The sequence below is a fragment of the Accipiter gentilis genome, chromosome 9 (assembly GCF_929443795.1).
Source record: "Accipiter gentilis chromosome 9, bAccGen1.1, whole genome shotgun sequence".
Lineage (NCBI taxonomy): Eukaryota > Metazoa > Chordata > Aves > Accipitriformes > Accipitridae > Astur > Astur gentilis.
In genome coordinates this window covers 21,839,486-21,855,060 of record NC_064888.1, presented here as the reverse complement: position 1 = coordinate 21,855,060, position 15,575 = coordinate 21,839,486, and the positions used below count along the sequence as shown (strand labels likewise).

General features: G+C 47.1%; 1 protein-coding gene across 2 annotated transcripts in view; it reads left to right on the top strand.

The window, feature by feature from the left end:
* PAX2 (paired box 2) overlaps positions 1-15,575 on the top strand; it is an 86,522-nt gene that overhangs the window by 49,944 nt on the left and 21,003 nt on the right. For both annotated transcript variants that reach the window (XM_049810983.1, XM_049810982.1), the window contains 2 exons: positions 8,690-8,865; positions 10,691-10,817. In XM_049810983.1, the coding sequence (XP_049666940.1) occupies positions 8,690-8,865; positions 10,691-10,817 (303 nt within the window). The remainder of the gene's footprint in view (positions 1-8,689; positions 8,866-10,690; positions 10,818-15,575) is intronic.

Genomic DNA, 15,575 nt, shown 5'->3' with positions numbered 1-15,575 from the left:
TGTTCAGGACAGCCAGGTTAATGTCTGCACTCTTGCAAAAAATGCCATGGGAATTTTAATGACTCTGAGTGATTGGAGCCTTTGTTTTATGGCACATCAAAAATGGCAGCTCTAAAAACACTCTGCTTGAGCACTGGTTTAGTGCTGACTCAGAAGAGCTTCCAATAACATGATTCACTAGCATCTGGCTCAGGGGCAGGCACAGCCTTCTTCGACTTGTGAGGTTAAGGTAAAAGTGTGTATGAGTGGAAAACAAGGTGGAATGAAAGGGAGGGAAAGTCTAGAGCAAGGGAAACGGAAGGAAAGAAGGTGTTAAGAGGCATGTTAGTGGGGGACCAAGCCAATGGAAGGCAGCAGGCTAAAGAGGAATTCATATTTTCTAGACTGTGCATTAGAGGTGTCTGTGGCCTGATCTAGATCTGCTGAGCCCTAGCGCTGGTGGCCTCTCGGGTGCCAGTGCACTCCACTGGAATCTCAGGGATCTCCCAGAAACTGGGAGATGGGACTGGATGGCGACAGCACAGCTCTGTGCTCCCTCCCTTGTCTCCAGCGGTCCTGATAGCAGTGTTGATTTGCATGTCAGGCAAAGCACTGCTTGAGAAAAAAAAAAACCCTCCGAGTGTGGCGGTGTCAGCGCTCGCTGTTGTTCGACAGTGTAAAATTAAATTAATAAAGCCCCCAACACAGGAAAACATAACAGGAAATTAATGGCCTTTACTGTCGCTCTGATGCAGTCATTTGCAACCCTGCTTTCCGCACCAAAGACTTCATAAATGCAAGCAGTTTCTCTAAACAAGCATAGTTAGGGCTGCATGCAATGTAATTTTTTGCATTTCTTCTGTCCTTTGGAGCTAACAAAAGCCACTCTTTTTTATGTGCTCACCAAAAGGGATGCTGCCAAGAAGTAGCTCCCCAACAAATGGGCTTAGGAAGATGAGAGGAGGGAGTTAAGTCATGCCAAAGATGCCAAGAACATCTTCTGCCCTGGCAGAGGGAACAGCATAGCTCCTGGCGCCCCGCTTTCCTGCGACAGCAGCTCTCCCTCAGGGCTTTGCACTAAAGGCAATGTTGTGGAGACCACAACAGCATAAATCAGGATAACCCTTCTGATTAACTTTCAGGATGTGTATGTAAATCAGTATAACCACTGAATGCAAGAGACTTACAGATTTACACTAACTAGAGGATCTGCCCCCCTGCACGATAGTGCTGCTTGTTGCTCCACCAACATAAACAAAGTGAGTGTACTGGGTCTTGGAGGCAGCTGCATTTCTATCTGGCTAACAGTCAAGCCTAATAGTGCTAGTAAGAGATATTGGACCCACACTCTGTCCCTCATTACAATGGTATAAATTCCCAGTGCCTCTTCTGAAGTAAGGGAATTGTTGTGGATTTGCAACAACCTGACTGAGAGCAGAATACATCCACTCACCTCCAGCATACCCAAAGGTCACAAAGCTACAGTGACTGCTTGCGCAGAAGCCACCAGCGTTGACTACCCAGGCTAACACTCCTCATCTGCACATGGTGTACACACATCTGAGGCAGCTGCTTGCAGCCTAACACCTGGAAAGGCCCTTACTGGTGTATTCAGTAGGGCCAGATGTGCTGATTATTACTATCTAATGCACAAACCTAAGTCTGTACAGGCTTAGTTTCCCAGATACTCTGGGCCAAATTTGCCATCGTACACTTAGATGCTGTAGTAAATACATATGATTTTCATTTGCATACACACACTCACTGCCTTAAATGCACATTTGCATGCTCCCATGATAATCCAAGACAGATCTGAGTACACACTTCATTACACATTTGCACACACAATTCATTTCATTTACATTCTCATTGAGCATTGCCATTTTGCTCATGTAAGCCCTGCATTAAAGCTGCACTGTCCATGCCTGCTCCATCTGAGGTGCTCTGTCTTACACATCCGCTGCGTTAAAAGCACTGCAGCCCCCCAGCTGCCAGGCACTGGCACACATCTCACTCTTCCTCAGTCAGGCACGCTCACTTCCCTGCATGAGCAGCCTTCCTTGCTCACCGATTCCTCTTCTGAGCTATACCCTCATTTCAAAACATAAAATCCCTTTGTTTCTCAGCCTTTCTTCTCTGAGCCTGAGCATGTAAGTAACAAGCACACACAGTTTATGTGTCGCTGACACACTTAAATTACAGAGACACATGGACCAACACAGTGTCATCAGTTTGCATACTCAGATTCAGGCTTGTGGATTACCTTGAGGCAAACATACACAGGAATGTGAACAACTGCAGAGTTCACAAAGGTTGATAACTTCCTTGAGGTGATATTCATCCAGCACTCATGTCCGACTATCCCTGTTTCTGCAGCATGCTGTACATAACCTGAACTTGTACCAGTGTAGATCCCTGATAACATTCCTTCTTTATGCACTGCTGAACCTTGCCAGGCCCTGCCATGCTCTGCCATCTCTATCGTGCACTCACTTGGGATCCTTTCCATCTGAATCTGAGGTTTATCTTTCTCTCCACCAGTTCAGTTATCACAATCAAAGCCCTGACAATTCTTGCAACACTACTACGTGCTGAAATACAGAACTGACCCATCTAGAAATGCCGCCTTCTTTCACGCTGCCCCAAAGGCTGCAAAAACTCTTCTGGAAGGAAATGTAAACCAAATTTTACAGCCTTCCTTCTCTGAACCCTACTAAGTAGGGCAAGAAAGTTAGAGAGGTGAAAAGATTACCAGATTAGAGCTGCCCGTCTTTGCCCTTGTCCCTGCTGTGGCGAGTACAGTATTAGTTTAATAATCATTAAGGATGCAAATGGAGTCTCTAGCCAGACTGGATCAGCTTGTGCAGACCAGGACACCAGTAACAGACACTTGTGACCATGTGAAAATGTGTGATCCGCTCCCTCAGCTGAGGTCTTTGTCCTTGATCTCTCCCTTGGTTGGGGGTCAGCTCAGACACGGATGCAGGAGGTCTGCTGTTCTCAGCAGGAGCTCAATGCCAGGGCTTGAAGACCAGGTCTGATAGTGCTGGGCTCCTTCCTGGACCTGTGCCGAATGCAGCGTGAGGGTCTGTGCAGGGCTGGCTGCTGTGAATGACAAGCACTGGCTATCGATCGCGTTCTGAACTCGGCCCAGCCGATAGAAGGTAATTAATGACTCCATTTGCCTCAGTACCGAGGAGAACAATTGAGTTTGAAACTGCAACAACTGGCAGTGCAGGGAAAGGCCCCCCGGGACGTCCAGGAAGGCTGCCTGACAGGCCTGGGCTGTGCGGGGACATGGGAACACATCAGAGGCGGGGGAAAAGAGAAGGGAAATAGGATAAAGGGAAAGAGCAGTCTTAACACAAAGGGTGACTTGGGAAAGGGCAGCACATGCAGCCACGAGTGCCCAGAGAGTGGGACAGGGCTGCTCTGGGTTAAGAACCCAGGCAGGGATGGTGACAAAAGCAGGCTGCAGGAGAGGACAGAGTCGCCTTGCTGGCGCAGAGGGATGGCATTTCAGCAGCCGCCTCAGCACCGCTGCGTTAGACAGATGCGTTTCCCTCGGAGGCTTTGACAATTAGATGGGTTCTGCTGTGTCACCTGGCTGGCAGTTCTCATGCCAGTCACATTCGCTTTTATTATGACTGAGATTTTTATTGGTAGTGCTGCAAGGCCCCAGCTGAGATCAGGGCCCCACAAGGCAGCAGGGAGACATGTCATGGGGGTGGTAATAGCCCTTGCCCCAAAAGAGAACAGTATCTCCATGTTTGTGTGCCAGCTGCACAGCTTCTCATGATGTTCCTACATGTTTCTGTGCCACAAAGGTCTTCCTATGTCAGCGATACTTCTGAATTATTTGTTGAGATGGCCCCCTCCCACCCTGAGCAAGGGTGCTCTCTGTCACCTGTAGCCAGGGAAGTAACTGTATTACGTTGCTTTGTGCTACTTGTACATGATGGTGTCTTTGTGGCTCCCAGACCTGGGAACGTCTCTGTTTTGGAGCTATTTAATGGGCATATTCCCTGTGTCAGATGTAGTTAAGGTTGTTCCTGTGTTGTCTGGCACAGCGTTTCCTTGTTATCTGTCAGGATACTTCTGTGACACCCGTGGAGCATTTCTGTGTCTTGTGTCGAAGGTTTACGCTGAACACTGGCTGTGCGCGCTCCCTCGGCAGCCCCTCGGGAGGAGAGATGTTTCCTGTCACATGTGCAAGGCCAGTCCTGATCACGCTGACAGCAACTGTGTGCTCTTATGAGGGACACAGTGACCGAGGCCATGGTTCACCTCTCAAGCTGTTCATTAAGAGCCTTCTGATTTAAGAGGGAGGTGTCCCTGTGTCACAGTACCACAGAGTTTCCCTCACCATTAAAAAGGGAACTGGGAAAGGTGATGATGCTTCATGATGGTACAGCTAGCACAGCCACCTAGGTGGCATTCCCAGACTCATCCTGCAGCTGAAGCCTTGCTTCACTACAGCACCTACTCCAAAAGCTGCTTTCTTGGCAAATCCCCATCCCTTAAGCTTTTACTCCTAGCACTGTTTTTCATCAGTTGAAGTGACTGGCGCCCACCACAGTGCCATTCCTCATGGGATCTGTTAGTCTTTCCCAACGCAAATTTTCCCCATGACCCCTCCCTTCACTTTCACGCGCGCAGCCCTCTGATGGACCCTGTCTCTTCCCCAAAGTCCTCTCTGCTCCTTACTGCCACCTTTGCTCATATCCATGCAAGTTGTCAGCTCCCATACTTTGGGTATTACGATATTTGAGGCTTCTCCTGATAGTCCAGCTCACAGAGTCATGTGTTTAGATGAGAATTGCAACTTTGATCTAAATCCAGATATAAGTGTCTGTCCCTTGCAGTTTCAGGGAAAAAATGAAAACGTGTCCTCTATAGGTTTTGACACCATAAAACAAACACAGGGGATTTACGATCCTTTGGTTTTGAAGAAAATATAATGGTCCGTGACTGTGAATGTCTCAGTGTTAGTAACACAAGACATATAAATCTGTCTTTCAGGATCATCTCTGTGAAACTTTCTCCACTTTATAAGTAAAATCCATATGCACAGCTCATATTACTGCTCCGTGAAGTTTGGGATTTGTGTGCCCTACCATTATGAAGTCCAATAGTACTGCAAGCTGTTTAGACAATGTCTACCTCGAGGTAGCCTACAGGATTCTGTCAAAAGTTTCTTATCTTTTGTAGATTTTAAAGCCTAGGCCATGGCAGAGTGCCCCTCCTGTCCCGTATATGGAATTCCCACCTAAACTAAAGCATTGCCTTCCTCCTTACAACTCTTCCACCTCTCCCTATCTATTTGCTTGCTTTGATCATTCTGATTCCTTGTCTAACCCCGCTCTTTCCCTTTCTCCTCCCTTCATCCTGTTCTTTCATTTCCCACTGACTATACACTGTCCTTTCTTATCAGCTGGTCCTGAGTTTCCCAAATACACATACGCACTTAGGTGCATGCACACACACACACATGCACACGCACATGCTGACACAAATAAATAAATAAATAAAAAGGTCAGTGAGCAGAGCAGCAATAACCCCTAAAACAGTACTATCAGAGGGACATGATTGATCAATTGAATTCCATAGCGGCTGAAAAATGTGGGATTAAGCAGTGTATTATACGCACAATGAGTTGAGGCATGATGTTCATTTCAAGTTCATTTCGCCAGCCCTCTGCCACCAGATCAGGCAATCAATAGGGGCAGCAGATATCATATATCACCTCTCTCCGTGCTAGGGAGAGAGCACCATAATCTCTCGCAAATTTAGAGTGACAGATTTGTCAAGATCTGAAGGGCCCCTGAATAAATGAAGGAAAAGTGACTCCTTCAGTGACTTGGGAAAGCTATGATTTCAGCTTCTTCACACAAAGGCATGGCTTGTGCACACATGGGAGACACGCATGCACAGGGCTCTGCAGGCAGACAGGAATTGCAGATATATGTACATGTATGCACTAATTTGTGTAACCACCCTACTCACTAAGGGTAAAATCTGGTTTAATTACAACCTATGGAAGTTTTACCGAATACGTGAACACCCATCCAGTCACACCAAACACGACGCATAGCGTAGGGATGGCATCCTTGAAAATCAAATATAGCCCAAACCAGCTGCCACAGACAAACAGCTGCTCAGGCATGTACAGTGATGCAGAATCTAAAGAATACCAGAATAATGATCTACTGCAAAAATACCCATGTGTATTAGCAGCATGGTGTGCGGAGTCATGCACATTGACTGACACGTGGAAAAATCCTCAGACAAACAGCTTCACAGGCTGCAGACAGGTTGAGACAAGCACTGATACAGAAACACACTTTTTTTTTTCTCTGAGCCTGGACCCAGGAGTTCTGTGCCAGCCTTCTGCAGGGAGGACCAGAGAGAAGTGCCTACTGGAATTGGGAGCATGAGCCTCGAGCCACCCCCTGCAGTAACCGTGCGGTCCATCTAAACCACAAAAACTGCACTGACACACACAGTGTGCAGTCCACCAAGCCTGGTCTTTGCTTTGTTTTCTCTTAGTTAAATCTGTCATGAACTCCAGCTTTCAGGAATTTGAGAATTTTCCTTGTGCAAGTAAGCCTGAGGAGAGGAGAAAATGCCAGCAATCAGCGCCAGTAAACAGTCCTGCTCTGGCTAGGGGTGGAAAAGAAAGAGAGAAGGGGCTGCTTGAGGGAAGGCTGCTGGCTGGGACAAATCAATATGTAATATTTTCTATGGTCTTGCAAGTGGTACTGTACTACGTTACTGTATATAATGTACTATTGATTATATCATATCGTATAATCACCTATAAACGGATATATCTCATAGCCAGAAGGCAGCAGGCTCAGTTATAACTCTGGGCCACCAGTTGGGCATTAACTGTGCCAGGAAAATACCCATCTTGGCACCATCCACAAGCTAAAAGATGAAGCAGCAGAGTGGCATGATTCTGGCCATTGCACAGTGAATGCCACCCAAGGCTTCTGGGAGCATCATCTGCCCATGAGCCCCTTGCAATCGCATGGAGGAGGGAAATGGTCTATACAGATCCCTCAACCACTTCCTTGACAGGCAGCAAGTTTTTGAGATTCACAGACTGGAAGCCACTAAAAAAGGCTGAAGTATGAGGAATAATAGTGAAAAAGCAGGAAGGTAATCACAGTGCAAGAGGGAGAACCCGATCCTAGGTTAGACAAGGTGATAAGACAGTCAGACTTACGTCTGATGAAACACAGTAGGTAGAGATTCAGCATGGAGGGTATGGAGGTATATCTGCATGGATGAGACAGGGGATTATAACCAGTCTCACCAAAGTTAGGCTGAGAGATGACAGCAGAAAGATACTCAGCACAGTTGGAGAAGATTATAATGAGCAGACTTGCCTCAGATGAGATGAGGGATTATGACAAAGGAAGATTCACTTCAGCTGGGACAGGAGGTTATAACAGACAGACTCACCTTGGATGTGACAGATGCTAATAGCAGGAGACTCATTCACTTCAGATAAAAAGGGGTTATAACTGAGATAAATGCGCCTCATTTGAGTTGGGGGATAACAGGGGAAAAAACCAAAACAAAACCAGGTGGGTGGTAAGGTGGTTTATCATAGGGAAAGATTCACTTTGGATGGGGCAGGGCATTTATAATGGACTCACCTCAGAGGGGATGAGTGGGCTGTAAGAGATGTGGGATAGCACAACAGAGATAGAGACACCTGGAACGGGGCAGGAGGCACTGCAGTGAGACTGGACTGTGTCAGAGGGCTGTTGCAGGGACAGAGGTGCACTTCTGGTGATGCTTCTACCAGAAAAAGGCTTTTTTCATAGTAAGAACACAGGAATACCAGTTCCCACTGCGTAGGACTAGGTTTTGTAATACAGTAATTCATTTTGGATGGGAGGGGGGACTGACAGAGGCAAAGACTCATCTCATTTTGGAGGGAGTTTTATAACAGAGATATGGGTCGTGATAAATCATGAGCTACATGTGGGAGAACGGGACAGAGATCATAACAGAAACCAACGTATGTTGGATGGGACAGACACTCCACTGGGAGAGACTTGTCTCTGGTGAAACATGGAGACAGAAACAGGATTGTTCCTGTTATCTGAGGGGGATGAAAGACTCACCTGGGGTACCACAGGACAAGATCAGATGAGAAGGAAATTGTAACAGAGATATAACTTCTGTTGGGACCAGGGAGCTACAACAGAGACTGACTCCCTTCCAAGCTGTAAGAGAGCCCTTTCTCCATTCCAGGCTTCCTCAGCCCTCTCCAGTACAGGTCCATCCTCAGCACTCCGGTTTCTCTGTGAGCTCGCTCTCCAGTAGCCTTCTAGCGATGCTAATCGCTGTGCTTTGCTCCCATTTTATGCTCAGCAATGGATATTTGGCAATTTTTAACACTGAAAATCAGCGGAACCGAAAGTCATCTCTGAGCCGAACACCATTCTCCACAGCGGCACTTACCCTGGGCAGGAGAGTCCCACAGAGCCAGCGAGAGCAGCCCAGCTGCTCCAGCCTATAGGAGGGGGCTTCCCTCGGGTCCCTGCAGCCTCCCCTTCCCACAGGAGTGACACAGCTCCCTAGGTGGAGGCAGAGGGCCCTGCTCTTTCCCACTCTGTGCTTGTCCCACATCCCTTGCCGATCCGAGCCAGGGTGGTGCTAACTCCCTGTTTTCTCTGTCTGTGCCCTGCAGATGTATCCGAGGGCTCAGTTCCCAATGGAGATTCCCAGAGCAGCGTGGACAGTTTGCGGAAGCACCTTCGTGGCGACACTTTCACCCAGCAGCAGCTGGAAGCTTTAGATCGAGTTTTTGAGCGTCCTTCTTACCCTGACGTCTTTCAAACATCAGAGCACATCAAATCTGAGCAGGTGAGGGCCCAGCCTGGTAATGGGGACCCACAGGCGCCCATAGGATGATGGCAGGGAGATTCCTTCACCAAAATCACTCTCCCCCTCTTCACCCCTTGTTCTCACACTGCCCTGTTATTGCACATACATCACATTTACATTTTACAGCACTTTCTAGTTGTAATATCACTGTGCTGATGCACGTGTATGCACGAGCTCTACCTTCTCTTGTGAACTTGCCTTATACGTGCGTACTGTGCTCTCCCTAAATCCCCATGTCTGTCTTTCCATCTGCACACACACCTGCAGGTATGCAGGCATGTTCTTGCCAAGAACATGCAAACAGTGCCATGCATGTTCACCACCACACAGCACTGCACGGAGACTCCTGCACTCTCAGATCACGCCAGTGACCAGTGAGCCACAGGGTCAGGCTTTAACAGAGCATTTTCCTTCATGACCCAAAGCTGAGACTTAACTCCCATCTCCAACCTAGTTTTCCACACTGCTCTGCCCCCCTTTCCCTTACTCCCCCAGCCTTTTATCCCAAAAGCTGTTTGTCTTAATAAAATGAAAATCAAAAGTCTTTTTAAACCGCCCCAAGCCATAAACCAACAAAGGAAGAGAAGGAGAGGCTGGCTGTGGACTCCCTTCATCCCAGAGTCCCTGGGTTTATTACAATGAATAACCTTTATTTACTTTCATTAGACTATTAAGCACCAGCACAGTCATTTTTCCCCCTGAAACTCTGAGCAGGGCCCATAAAGCAAATCCGAAGCCTAATTGAGTTCATTTTAATTTCTCTCCGATCACAGCGAATTACTCTGGTGATAAATCAGGGGGCAGGCTCACCCCCAGTAGAAGGCCTAATTTGCAGCTAATTACAAAACTGATTTCTACAGGAAGATCAATACGAGAAGGAATTGGAAATGACTAGGCAGTCCTAGCCAAGCAGGGACAGGGGCGGGGAGGGGGCAACGTGTGGGGAGCCCACTGGAGGAGGGGGAGATGTGGGGAGGGGGTTGGGGAAGCGCATGGAAAAAAACGGAGCAGAAAGAGCAGAAAATCAGTTTTAATTTAACGTAATATTAATCAGAGCAACTTTTCCTGCTGTTTTGTAGCCTTCCTGGTTTCTCCAGCTCCCGCGTCTGGTCTGGAGGCTGTCACAATAAAAAGGCAATTACCAGAGCCTTTCGGACAGGACACCCTTTCAGATTCAATGGCTCTCCCCCTCCCACCCTTCTGTTAGCCATGTGGCTCCCCCCTCCCCAATTTCATACCCCAATGCACAGAGTGACAGAGGCAGGGGATGAGGCTTCTTTGTTTGTTTTTAAAGAGCTAGGACAGAGGTAACAGCGGAGGGAAGGCAGACAACTCAGCAGAGACCCTGGCTACAGCAGGCCAACACTGGCTGCCTCCTACAGCCTGCCTGTCCTGGTCATGTCATTGCAGTCCTTTGCCCCAGCTGTCCTTGTCACCAGGGCAAACACCTCCCGCCCCTGCTCAGCCAAGAGGAGGGGACATGGATTTCCCCTTTCTTTTCCCTCAGCTGGCACAGGCAGCCATCCCCATAGCACTGAACGAAGGCTCAGTCATACCACAGATAATGGGCCAGATCCCTCACCCCTCTTCCCCTTCACAGTGGCACACAGGCGGGTGGGATAGTTCATCCTATGAACACCCCCGCAACCCTCTTGTCACTTCATCTTCTCCATTTCCTCCTCCTCCTCCTCCTCTTCCATCTGTGCAGGGGTTTGCATCTCTCCTCTTCCTCCCCCCCATCTGTACACTCTTCCCTTTCTCCCGGCGCATCAATAGCGAGCTGTCTTTCTCCTCTCTTCCCCAGGGTAATGAGTACTCCCTCCCAGCTCTGACCCCTGGTCTCGATGAAGTCAAATCAAGTCTATCCACCTCTGCTAACCCAGACCTGGGGACAAATGTGTCAGGACCCCAGACGTACCCTGTGGTGACCGGTAAGCTGCCTGACCAAACAGCAGAACCAAGCTTTTTATTTATTTCCGTCATCACCATTAGCTTCTGCTTTTTCTGCTAATGCAAGATATCCCTCTGTGGCAAACATGGAAAGAGCCAGAAAGACTGTGGAGGACATCAGGGCTCAAGAGAAGCTTGAAATTCAGGATATTGGCAGCCTTGGGTACACCTAGAGGTTACCAGGTGTGACTCAAAGACAGGCAAACCCAGGCATGAATTGGGAACTTGTGTGCCCAGATGGGGCTTAGGATGGATGTTGGTGCAGGACAGATATGTCCAGATATGCACTGTGATTTTTTCCTTTGTGTCTGAGAACAAGAGGGTCATGGCTTACCCATGATCTGCACTTGCTTTTCTCAGGGAGAAACAATAATTTAAGTTTTATTCAGCCCTGGCATTTGGAAGGGGCATTTGCAAACTAAATACCAAGGTCTGCTGAACTGTGACTGCTAAACTCCCTCTTCCTTAAGCCCATGAGTCTCTAACAGCAGCTGGCGAAAGAAATTTGTTCACAGCCTTCCCCCTTCCCTCATGTGTGGGCACATTGAACTCAGGTGTGTCTGGGAGAGTAGGAATTGAGAGCAAGTGCATGACAGCAGAGGAATTGGGATGCACAGAAGTAGGAGGCAATTTCTGCCGCAGCTGCTCCACAGAAACTTCCTCTTCGCTGGTGGCGTGTGCAGTACCTGAGCGGCAAAGGGTTGTCCTGGGGCTGTGGGACACACTGTCCTGATACTAGTGTTAGACTGCTTGCCCTGTGCGTGCCTAGAGCCATAAGGAGATATTCTGGTGCCACAGTCCTTCTTCTCAGGCTTTAGTTACTGCTGGTCCCCACTCACACAGCTACCATAGATTTGCACATCTTCTGGGTAGCTAAAGCAGCTGGCAAGGCCCGAGTGATTCACCCCTGTTCGGTCTATCTTCCTCTCCCTACCGCTGGCTGTGGCCCCTCTAGAAACTTCGCAGTGTAAACTGAGAAATAACTCATGACAAAAGAGGTGCAAGTCCTAAGTTAGCAAGGGAAGGAGCTGTTGCCTCTTGGCCAAAAAGCTGTCCTCTGATGGCACAGAATCAAGAGCACTGGTGTCTGTCTCTCAACTTTTTCTTGCAGAAGCCCCAGCTGATAGCCCCTGAAGTCAAAGCAGCTTATGGCTGAGGCAGGCAGCCGTTGCTTGTTCAGCACACTGAGCAAAGGCATATTGTTGCATGCAGCTTTTGGCTACCAGGAACTTTGGGACCAGGCAGGATTAGTAACAGTTACTCCAAATACAGAGGAGGTACAGGTCTGCAAAATACCACAGAGAACCATGGGGAGGCGAACTGTATAGTTAGGGAGTGTCTAGAAAGTGTGACATCCCCAGACTTTTTTCATGGCTTTTACTGCTGTCAGGCTTGATCCAGAATCCTTGTAGCCATGCAGTTTCTTAGCCAACCAGAAGAAAATGGCTCAGCTGTGGCAAAATTGTTCCACCTTTCTTTGTATTTGCATATGCAAGACAAAACTCAGCTGGTGTCCATCTACCGTTTAGCAGATCTACATCTCTTTACAGGAAATACTTTCCTGTCTTTGGGGTGTAAAGCCAGTAGGAGAGCAGTACTCTCCTTCCTTCATGGAAGGAAGATCCCCATAGCTGGATGTAAAGGCAAAGCACCTAAAATCAGAGTTTAAGATTCAAAGGAGTCATTAAAATAATTCTTCTTAGTCCTTCTGCCTAAGTGAAGATGGTGCATTCCAGCCTGTTAATATGAGCATAGAATTCCCAAAGGCTGGGGACACTGTACAAGCTTTGTACATGACTCTCGCAAGGGGACAGCAGGAGACAGATTTGGCCTCACAGAAGAGGCTGTGGGCGGAGGCAGAAAATCTTCTTCATGTCCCCCCCCACCCTGTGCCATCCCCACTCTGTTCCCTGCAACACTCCCAGCTCAGCTCGAGAACATCCCCATCTGATCCATCTGGATCCAAGAGTGAGAAAAGTTCATTTCAGACCCAGCTTGACATTCCCAGGTGGCAACTTAGCACTAACATCTCAATCTGTATGCGACATTTCAATCAGTGCAGAGTAACAAAAGCAGAACTATTAGCGTTGGGAGCTGTTCACTGGTGGTAATGATGGGGAAACTCAGAAACTGGAAATGAAAAGGGAAAAAAACCCCTCAACACCCTGAAAGGCAGCAGGGGAAGAAGGGTGGAGAATTTTTCCTCTACACTTAGGCCAGGATCCAATGTTTGGATTAATGGTGCCATTACCCAAGAAAGGACTTCAGATAATGCTCATTCTTAAAATGTTTTTGCTGGCAATTAAATGGTTGCAGTTATTGATCTTCATTGATCTGATGTCCTCAATTTGCATAATCTATTAAAGGTGAATGATTCATGATATGTTTGCTATGGGGCTGGGCAATGCTTTCAGGAAGGACCAGAGAGGTGAGGAACTCAGTGCTGCCTCCTGAGCTACCCCAGCCAGGAAATAAAGGAGGCTGGGAGCATGCAGATTTCTTTGGTATCACCCAGATCTCTCTCCCAAGAAGGGATATTGGAGTAATAGCGAGCACTGAATTGCTGGCTGCCTGTTTTGCTGCTGTAATGTCATCTTTGAAATGCCTCTTTGCTCTTGTCCCAGGGCAGTCCGTGCACCCAGGTGATATCTGAAACAAATGTGAAACACACCCACCCATGCAGGCTACAAACTCTGTGTGCAGTCACTTCAGGATATAAGATTTAGCTTCCAAGAAAGTCTTCCCAGCTCAGTCTTCCCAGACAGAAAAAAGTATCTCTAGCTCTTTCCACACTTAAGCTGTCTGGCACTGGATTCTTGCCCTTTCTGAAGACTTCAGAAGAAGTCCTCTCTCTGGCTCATGACTAGCTTTCCTCAGCAAGCTTTCTCAGCTCACACTGTTCTGAGAATACACCCCTCCAAAAGCCATCAAACCCTCAACAGTGTGTAACTACCTAAAATCTTGGAATGTAGTGAGATAGTTAAGTACAGATGTTGCTGGAGTCCCTTTTATCTGTCTATAAGCTTCCCAGAATTGAAGAGCTAGAAATGCGGCAAAACACACAGCCACTGTGCAGGAACGCCTTCCCCAAAGTCCTGGGCATCTATTCAGAGGCACAGCTTAGCACCACAGTTACGTACAGCACAGCCTTGCCTAGTACTGCCAGTATCAAACACTCCCTTTCAGATACTTATTCTAACGCATCTTAGATCATCCATTTATTACTGGCAAATTACTCGCAAGAACATTTGTTTACTATGGAGCAGACAGGTTACCCTTATTTCTCTCCACTAAGTATCTGCAAGGAATTTCCATGAACAAGCTGACACTTAGGGGCTAGCTGGCTATGAAAAGTGTTCCCACTGTCCTTCATATAGAACAGACAATGTAGAAATTTTCAAATTCCTTGTGAAGTATCAGAGAAAGTTCTTAAGAGCTGCCTGAGAACACCGCCTTACCTCTTCCTTCACACACAGGCCAGTGGGCCAGCTACCTCTTGCCTTGATGTTGCATGGCCATCATAGCTAGACTGGCATAGATCCCTGACAGTTTCTTGGACAGTATCTTTGGACACCAATCAGATTTCCTAGAAGCAAAGATCCAAGCTTGAACATACCAAGATAAGGCGAGTACATGCAGTTGAACACCAAGACAAGAATTCTGTTGAGAGGTTCTACTTCAGTTATTTCTATTGAAGGCGGACAGCCCAAGCAGATGAGTATAAATCTGTACAGGGCTAAGTAAACACAGAAAACCTCAATAGCTTTCTTTCATTCAGTAGTTTCTACAGATCTTTGAGTTTGGAAGGTACTCAATAGCCAACACCTGAGAGGTGAGCAGAGGAGAACCTCAAGATTTTGGCACTAGCAACAGCAGTACTTTAAAAGCACAAGCTTGTTCACGGAAGCCTTGAATCCTTTGAGAACAAGGGTTAAAATTCTTCTTTAAGCACCATCAGAAGTCACATCTTTTGGAATAGGCATGCATGAAGAAGTGAGGTGTCTTAAAATCAGGTTCTGAGTTCTGGGGGCTTAGATTAATAGTTTGGAAGCAGAGTCCTTTCCAACTCAATTATCTAGCCAGGAAGCTACCCAACAGAGAGGCAGCACTATGGGAAATAAAACGTAATGGACTTTTCATGTATGGCTTGAAACTTGCTTATTAATAGACTACTAAAAGGGAGGATTTACCTACTAGAGGGATTTTTAAATTACAGCAAAGGTAAAGAAAAACTTCCCTTAATTGAATCCCAGCAGTTTTAACTAAATAGACCTTGTTTGCCAGCCTGCTACAATCTACAAAGAAAAGTAAAGGTAAAAGAAAAGCCCAAGAAAAATGGGGCAAAAAAAGCACTTCAGGAACTTCTACTGTTGACTGAAAGGGGAGTATGTGTCCCCCTCTCTTTCTGTGAGGAGGTGTCTGAGTGCTTCTGTGCTATGGTTAGCACCTATTAACAGGAATAGATAGCTTTTAAAATCATCACTACCCACCCAAACAGCTACCACGTCCTGTGTAGAAAATGTTTCCTTCTCTCTGGGAAATAAATTTTTCCCTAAAGCAACAAGTATCATCTACGGTGAGAAATCCTGATGACAACTCACGATGTGTCAAACTAAGGCACCAAAAAAGCACAAACCCCATCAATCTCACTTTCCTCCAGACCTAGTCTATGTGGCATGGGGTCAGATTTTTTTGTCAGTTTAAGTTAATTTTTAAATTCATACATGAATGTATGCAAA